This window comes from Carya illinoinensis, chromosome 16 (genome assembly GCF_018687715.1).
Source record: "Carya illinoinensis cultivar Pawnee chromosome 16, C.illinoinensisPawnee_v1, whole genome shotgun sequence".
Lineage (NCBI taxonomy): Eukaryota > Viridiplantae > Streptophyta > Magnoliopsida > Fagales > Juglandaceae > Carya > Carya illinoinensis.
In genome coordinates, this window is record NC_056767.1 from 23,355,360 (window position 1) to 23,364,757 (window position 9,398).

Below are 9,398 nucleotides of genomic sequence, written 5' to 3' on the forward strand. Positions count from 1 at the left end.
TTGGTTGATTTGTTTCATTAACATTTTGGCTGTCATGTTAATCCACATCTCTTTTTCTTTGTAGAAAAATACCATCAACAAAATGATTAAAGAATAGAATTAATTAGTGAAAAGATTGAGGTGAAAGTGAAACAAAAGAGATGCTTCAAAAATAGAATAAATACTAGAGCATTCATTACATTTGCCAGAATATTAGAATGACCAACAAGGTTGAATTATTAATTTCCCCAACACACCCCCCTTGGCCCCCCAAAAAAGGAAAAAAAATCAGACTTCAATAGAAAATACACATATAGAGAGAGGAGATAAATTTAATTTATTTAGGCAAACTAACCCTAAGGTAGGGAATAAAAAGATCAGCTTCATGCTGCAGTGATAGCCAATGATTCTGGTTTAGAACTTATGATGGCATCTTTGGTGCTGGTGATTGGGTTTTCAACCACTTTTGGAGCCTCAACATGATTAATCCTGGTGACAAAGTCATCAAAGCACTCTTCCATGGTTCGGAAAGGTGTATCAGGATAGAGAGAGCAAACTTCAACATCTGTATTCTTATCCAAGGAATAATTTACTTGGCAACCCTTTATGAAAATGTCATGTGTAAGGGATGCAACAATGCTTTGTGGGATGATCATATCTGCAATCAAGCAATAATTAAGCAAAGAGACAGATGATGATCATCAAGAATATGATTTTAGTGCATGTTGTTCCTCATGCCCAATCTTGTGTTTATGATCTCAGTATATTTATGTCTGATCTGATTTTTAAGAGGATCAAGAGTAGAACCATGACATGAGCACTCATTTTCTTCCTTAGTAAATTCTTCAACCATCTAGCTAGGACCGTCCTCCTAACTAGATTTTAATGAAGGATTTATAAAAGAACAATGCTACTCTTCATCCCGAACTTTGTCATTTTCAGCCACATCAGTTGATGTTACATAGATATCACTTCAACTGGTGTGACGGGAGATGACGGAATCTAGATTTTTTTTTAAATCTGGAACATACCTTTGGCAGCAGAAAGTAGGTCATCCTCCGAAACAATGACCTTAGGAAGTGTACGCATGATCTTCTTCTCCCACAAAGAGGCAAGCTCGTTTATGTTTAGCAAATTGCATGATGGCTGGAAATGAAGAGATTTGTTGATAGTTCGAACATCATCAATGGCTTTTATTGTGAATTTCCCAATGTCGGTACCAGCAACAAAATAAGCTGTGGAATTCGAAGCAAGCAAAACCATTACCTTCATTACCATATAAAATTCAAAGAATATAATTCTTAGATCTCAACCGTTAATTTTAAATTAAATGGCCCACAATTTATGACACCAACATTTATTATATTATATATACCTAACATCTATTAATATTTTATATTTTGAAAATAATAAATGAGGCTACTTACTATATACAGTTTGTACAGGCAATAATGTTTCCTTGTTGACATGTGAAAACACTTTTAACTTTTCCTTGTTTTTTTTTTTTTTAACAAAATAAAGAAAAGAAAAAAGAAATTAAAATTTTAGGGTGGGTTTGGTTAGAAACTATCTCATCTTATATAACCCTTACAACTTTCTTAAATTTTTACATAAAAGAGAATAAATAATTCAATTTTTTTAAAGCTCAAAATAAAATGAATATTAAAAATTATATTATAATAATATTTTATTTTATTTTTAACAAAATATCGCATCTCGTCTAATCTAAACTATGTAAACAATTGAGGCTAAATTCCCCAAAAGATGGGAAGAAATCAAGAAAATTTCCTAATATATTTATTTATACAAAAATTCTATGTGCAATCATTTTTATGCACTCTTTTGTGCACTCCAGTGATATGATTGGTTGGATATTAAAAAAAAAATTAATCCAACCAATCATATCAATAGAGTGCGCAGAGAGTACGCAAAAGTGACTGTATGTAGCATTGCTCTTATTTATAAGATTGATGTACTTTAAAATTGACGAGCTGCTTCGATTTGGATCAGATGGTAGACAAGGTCAGAAACATGGATCCATGGCCTTCCCCACTACCTAAAATGTCAGGTACAACATTACTGAAAGGTGTAGGGTCATATTCCTCCAGAGATTTACGAAGACAAAAATAACAGGGTGGCCTAATAATTCATACTTACAAATGAGAAATGCTACGTACATTTCTCATTCATTTGGAGACTGTAATGCAGTATAGGTAATTTTATTTTTAAAATTTTTTAAAATTATTAAAATATTTCTCTTAAAATGATGTTTTTTCCTTTTTAATAAAGGGCTTGTAGGAACGGAGACTGCAAATAAAATTTCCCTTTTCAAAATGGATTCAAATTTAAATTTTTTAAAGTTATTATTCTAATTTTAAAGGATTTATATTTCCTAAAATTACTATCTAATCACTAAATTGAACGAAAATGTTGTCGGGCCGAGCAAGTTTTTATTGTTATTATTAATATTTAATAAATATTGTAGGACACGCTTTATATTATATAAGACAACTAATGATATTGGTTAGACTTCAAATTTGAAACAAGATCTTAATCACAAGAATCCAAATAATTGATGTAAGCATAAAATTAGAAAAGAGTGGTAGGTGGGAGAAAGATGTCTTTAGGTTGTTTGGATACAAAGATTGTTTTAATTTATTTTATCTTATCATTATAATTTTTTTAAATTTTCACACAAAATATAATAAATAATTCAAGTTTTTTAAATTCTAATTCAATTTTTTTAAATTTTAAAATAATAATAATATTAAAAAATAATATTTTATTTAACTTTGATCTAAAACCATTTGATCTCATCTTACCATCTAAATCTCAACTACGCCTTATCACTCGAACTTGAAAGTTTCAAGTAAAAGAAAGATAGATATAATCGAATATATTAACATGAATTTTCCTACATAAAAATCAATGTATCTACATTATTTATAATGAAACTCATTATAATTTTAAAAAATTTTAAAATATCGATAATTTTTAGCATAATTGATGTGAAAACTTTCACATAAGCAGTGTGCTGAATGTGTTTAAAATAAGAGTAGTGCTACATCTCTCGATATCTCCTGATAAACACAATTTTCTTTTTCTTTTTTGTTTTCTTTTTTTATTTTTTCATTTTTTTTTCTATTCTTATTTCACAATATTATTAAAAAATATTTACTTAATTATTATAAAAATTTAAAAATAATATATATCTTTTTAATTTCGGAAAAAATATTCGGGATCTTTTATCGGGTGAAATAGCATTTCTGTTACAATAAAGAACGTTGATCACGAGAGGTGTACCTTTGACAGAACCATCACCGTAAATGTGGAAAAGATCCAATGGTGGGAGGACGTCGGCAGGGTGAGTATTATCGTGGTAGGGCCACGCGGCAATGGAGTTGCAGCAGATGTAGGTATAAGGAATCCCAGCCGCCTCTGTCCATCTTCTGACTTCTCTCTTTTCCTTGTACATCGTCAGCCCTGGTTCCACCGGGTCCGCTCTGTCTATGTCGTGCCCAAACTCGGAAGGTAAAAACCTCTGCAACAATAATGCCAAAAAAACAAACAAACACAACAAATCTTGTTAACTTTTTATAATTGTTTCATGGATAATGGCTGTCAGAGCTACCCAGCTACTACACATATATGCATGCATATCAATGGAAGGCTGAAAGACTGAAAACTGAAACCAGAAAAGGGTTTCAATTTTCAAAGATCAGAGTACTTCCGGCGCAGGATCTCTCCATCTATGGTGTCTGAAAACCCTAATGATCGAGGGGGAAGACTTCGATCTTTATATTCTGTTTGGGATTCTATTCAGGTCCCAAACTTTGGTAGATCTTTTGTCTTCAATTGGGATTTCAAAGTTCTATATATTAATTTAGTTTTAAAAAGAGGATCTGAGAAATTTGATCAGGAAAAAAAAAAAAAAAAACAGAAAAAGAACTTGATCATGTTTTTGCTAATTTTCTTTCTCTGTTACATGCTGCAGAATGCATTTCCAAATCACATATTTTCTTGTGGATGCATTGCATTAACAGGAGACATGATAAGGTTTCTATTCTAGAAATGCTCTCATAAGTCATGATCAGTGGACCACCCAATGTGAGACTTTTTACACCAAAATCATAGATATTGTAATAAAGTTTTGTGTGTGTTAATGATATCTGAAAACATCACGAAAAAAGCTGAAATAGATGCAAGGTTATTAAGTACTTCCTATGTATGGAGGAAACTTGATTATATAAATCATGATTTCAAGAAATTTCAATTGTTACTTTGAAAAGATCAATTCCTAAAATTTAGAGCTTAAGAGTTCATGTCTAAAGTGTTTAACATAAATTAATGTCAAAATTCACCTATAAATTAAGTTGGTAATGGGAGAAAGATCAATGTTTACGCTAACATGAGAAAGACTTGTAGACAATGTAGAGGCATTATAAGCTTAAGCCACTTCTATCTTTTTTGAAATGGCTGGCAGCCCTCCTTCGGCCGGCCGCCACGGAGACAAAGAGAGAGCCTCATCTCTCTCTTCTTCCCTTTATTCTAATTACTAGGAGGCTTGTAATTCTCCTAGATCTAGTCTCTCCAATCCCATTTTCTTTGTTTTTCCAAGGAAGTTGAGGAGTAGATCATCTACAAAAACCCATAAGTTCAAGCACGAGTACTGGGATCGATGATGCTCTTGGGATTTAGCTCCACATGATTTCCTAACATGACCAATCCTTATTTTTTGAAGCGTGCGGGCAACATGTTACATCATTGCTGCCTAATATCACGCCCCATTGCTTCCTGTTTTCCATTTTGTCGTGAAACTCATGATACCTTCAATTTTTTAACGTGGAATGGGAGTTCCACAACAATAGTACTCTTGATCTGATTCATCTTAAAAGTCACTCCCGTGGCTATCACGTCTTGACTTCTAGCCATCGTGAACAGAAAGCCAGCCCTTATAAATTGTCAAAATTATTTCGTAAATATAATGTAGTTTTCTTTTCATTTTCTAAATCGTTAGTTGAACTGAGATGGTTGCTCGTGTTAACATTAAACATGATATGCGTATCATTTTTCTTAAAAAAGTAATTATACACATACATACAATCTTTTATACAATTATTATTTTTATTTAATTGAGAGTATTTCTATAAAATGATTTTATTTTTGTAAGTTGTTTTACAAATATACCCATCGTTTAAAACATAATTGTGTAAAGATGTAAAGAATTATGAAAAGAGTTATAGGTGTATTAGTTTCCTCAAATTATCCAATTGTGCCAATAAAACGGAAGTGATACACTATTTAAAGCAAAAAGAAATGATGTTTGCAATTTTGGATGTATAAGTTTCGTGTACTATTTTTTATCAATTTGAGATCAAAAATTTTATATACAGTCATTTTTTTTATATACGTTATGCATTTTATTAATGTGATTGACTGTCACTTTTTTTAATGTAAAATAACTATTTTAACTAATTATATCAGTGCAACGTACAAGAGATACGTACAAATATAGAATTTGGAACACATGAAAAAATTATTTTTTTAATAATAAATTATATTTTAAAAAATAAATACGCAATATTTGTAGACTCTAAATCTATATATATAAAGATTACCCTTAAAAACAATTTCTTAAAATATGTATGTAAATATATTTGTTATACTCTTAAATATTTAAAAAAAAATTTAATATTATTTAAAAATACTTTTATAATTATTAAATTTAAAAAAAAAAAAAAACATCTATCGAGCCCACTGTCGGACCATTACACGTGGATTTAACATTTTTTAAATATAAAATAAGGTCCGGGTATCTGTGGTAAAGCTCAGTCCCCTAGGTCCCTAGGATATGTACAAAATGTACTTTTATTCGTAAAAGATACTCCGTCACGATCACCTTATCTACTTCCGGCGAGGTACCTTGACATGTGGACTCCTACTTTTAATGGTACCATGACCTGGTCTATTTAATTTTAAATAATAAATGTAATACTTTTTTTTTTTTTTTTGCTCTAAGCGTGTTAATTAATCTAATAATTTAAATATTTTCTATATTCTCAATAATTTATGCCGTTTTAGGACGTACATGTAAATTTGAGACGTAGACAACAAAATAAAAGAGACCGAAAGGAACTAAGAAAGTAATGTTGGAAGCAAATATCCTTAAAAAGACAAAAAAACAAATTAAGAAACAAAGTATATTCTATTAGATTCTACCCTATAAAAATCATAAAACATTAAATATTTTTGACTTTTTTTAAAAAAAATTTATGATCATTTAGTTATATAATTTAAATGAGATGAGATCTTTTATTAAAAATTAAATAAAATTTTATTATAATATATTAATTTTATTTTGAGATATAAATTTTTTATCATATTTTATATAAAAATTTAAAAAATTATAATAATTACGAGATTAACTCTTTATTAAAGTGTAGTTCGGGACCTAATGTGCGCCGGGTAGGCAGTGCTGTGCACGATATATAATTAACACGCAACCAGATGCATGCACTCAGGACAAAAGGACTGTAGAGCGCGGCTGTCCCGCGAGCAACCACCAGGCCATTGTCAGCCAGTTTTTTAGTGCTCTGTGCCTAGCCAGCTCTCTGTGCATGCATACTCATTTTAATTTTTAATTAAAAAAATATATGTAATATATTTAAATTACGTACCTTGACAGTTCCTACAGCTTTAATGGCATCAACTAAAACGAGCTGGTCTAAGATGCGATCACCACCAACGGCTGATATCACCACTTCAATCTTGTGCTCTCTCAGGACCTTCTCCATCAACTCCCTATTTCCTATTGATCCCTGATACATGATGTCAAAGTCAAGAAGTCATATAAAAATAAAAATAAAAAAATTATCATGCATATACACAAACATCCCCATCAAGTTTTTTGTTTTGGTTCTCTATGGTAAAACGTCAAAATGCATATGGTTGAAATATATGATAGATAATTTACAATATCTTCATCTACGGACTGAAATTTTCACGAGTCCTGTATACTTTTTTCAAAAGAAAAATGATTAAATCAGACCAAATAGAAAAAGAGGTAAGCCTGTACACATTTAACATTATTCTTTTGGATAAGTCGTTTTACCCACGAACCTGCAAACGTACTGCTGCTGTGAAAACTTTTTACATTAGCTTGATAAAAAGGAAAAAAAAAAAAAAAAGGAAAAAGAAGTGAATCGTTTTTATGAATATAACAAGTTTAATTCACATGAACAAGTGTTGTGTTAATATTTGTAGATAGCATATATAGCTCATATATATATCTATACTTAAGAGGGACAAGATTCACAAGATTCATGTGCGAGCTCTCACATGGATGATAATGGCTCCTTTGTCTTGGAGCGATTTGAGTATGGCGGCCTTGGAAGGGGATGTCGGTCCTGACTGGACAAGAAGGTAAGTGGGGCGGCCAGAGCCGAGGCTAGCTTCTGCAACAAACCGGCCAATGAACCCCATCGAGCCGATGATCATGGTACGGCCAGCAGCAGCCTCGGTAACAACATTAGAAGCTGAAGAAGAGGAAGTACTGTTTGACCCACACATGATGCTTTTGTGACACTTTTAAAATTCCCCACCAAAACTTTATTCCTCTCACGAATCCAAACGGCTTTTAAGAGAGAAAACACAAACACACGCAAACAAGCTAGCAAGCAAGCAATCCTGCGCAGAAAACAGAGAATAAAAAACAAACAGCGGAAGACAGACGACACCAACAACAAATCTGCAGAGAAAATAAAAAAGGGGTGGAAGGACTTAGAGGTGACTTAAGCTATATAGCTAGGTTGGCAAAGTTTACCAACTAGGTTTATATAAAAAGTTTTGGGGGATGGAGTTGGGAGGAGCACCACTGAAATGGCTATGCCTGTTTGGTACATCCTCCAAGCTGCGCGCGCCCCGTGCAAGCTTGGGGTTTGGTGGAAGCATGTGTTTTGGTCGCCTCATGAGGCTTGCAGTCAATGTGTTATTCTTCCCACTAAACTTGGAAGTTGGAAAGTTGGGTGGGGACAGTTGCGGGGTGTGAACAATCACGTCCTCGACTGGTAGACGAGCAAACTCTGTACGTACAGTACGCAAAAGTTGTTTAGGCATCTTTGATCTGGGCCTTCTGTCTCCACGCTGATCATCATGATTCACGATGATCAAGAGGCCTATTCCACTATAGGACAGTGCTACTCCCACAGAGGAGTCCACCGAAAGCTCCAGTACCGAGTAGGTAAATTTGTTTAACTCTTTTTTCTATTTTTTGTTTTCAATTTTTTTTACATTCATTAAAAAATTTTAAAAAATGAATAATAAATAATAAATTGATTAAAAAATATTTACTTAATTACAAAATATAAAAATATAAAAAGAAATCGGTAGCCACAATCTGTAGACTAAGCAATTTCCTTCAATATATTGTATGATCATGACATGACACGTACTGCTTATTTGGATTCAAATTTATTATTGCGAAGATTTTATAAAAATAAATTTATTAAAATAGATCTAATAAATTATATAAAATTATATTAATTTATTAATTTAATTTTATAAAATTTTTTTATAACTCACACAACTCTTTTTTTTTTTTTAAAAAATAGTGGATGGGACGTCATATTTTATTCGACGTTCTAGAATTATATTTAACATTTTTTCTATATATGTATGTTCACTTGTCAAATAATTCAGAAATCTTGTCGTATATTTCAAGTAATTTTATTTGTCAACTACTTCGATGAAAAAACACAAAATGCATTGATACATGCATTAGCTTGTATGAATGGAAATGACAAGATTGATCAACAACATTCCTTGTACAATGAAGCAAAATTATTTAAAGATGAATAGCTCCATTTAGATTTAAAAAATATTTCATCTCATCTTATTTTATCATTATAATTTTTTTAAATTTTTACATAAAATATAATAAATAATTCAATTTTTTTAAATCTCATTTAAAATAATAATAATATTAAAAAATAATATTCTAATAATATTTTATTTAACTTTTATCTTTTATCTAAAACCATCTTATCTCATTTCTAAATCTAAACTATCTCTGAATCTATTTGCAAGTCTCTTTATTGACATACCAAAGACAACAATATTTCTGATATGAAAATCAATCGCATAAGCTTATCTAAAGAATATTGATAATTTGCGTCTTTTCTATGAATGTTATAATGGATCTTACAATAAGTAGTGTGCTGCATAGACTTGTAAATAACGACATCTCAAATAACGACATCTCTTTAAAGAGATTAACCATTGAGGCAACTTAATTATAAGGTCTTGTTTTTCAGTGGGATTAGAATCTCCGTTTTTTTTAAATAAAAATTCTATTTACAGTCACTTTTATGTACTTTTATATATACTCTATTAATATGATTGGTTTCATATTAAAAACAAAT

The 9,398-nt window shown here is 31.0% G+C and overlaps 1 protein-coding gene across 1 annotated transcript; it reads right to left on the reverse strand.

The window, feature by feature from the left end:
* Positions 1-121: 121 nt before the first annotated feature.
* Positions 122-7,848, reverse strand: LOC122299405 (leucoanthocyanidin reductase-like). Its single transcript, XM_043109664.1, has 5 exons — positions 7,318-7,848; positions 6,657-6,797; positions 3,283-3,520; positions 1,011-1,214; positions 122-637 (listed from the first exon to the last, which is right to left on the reverse strand). Exons 1-5 carry the CDS (start codon positions 7,546-7,548, stop codon positions 363-365), a joined length of 1,089 nt encoding a protein of 362 aa, XP_042965598.1. The 5' UTR covers positions 7,549-7,848; the 3' UTR covers positions 122-362.
* Between the last annotated feature and the right edge of the window lie 1,550 nt (positions 7,849-9,398).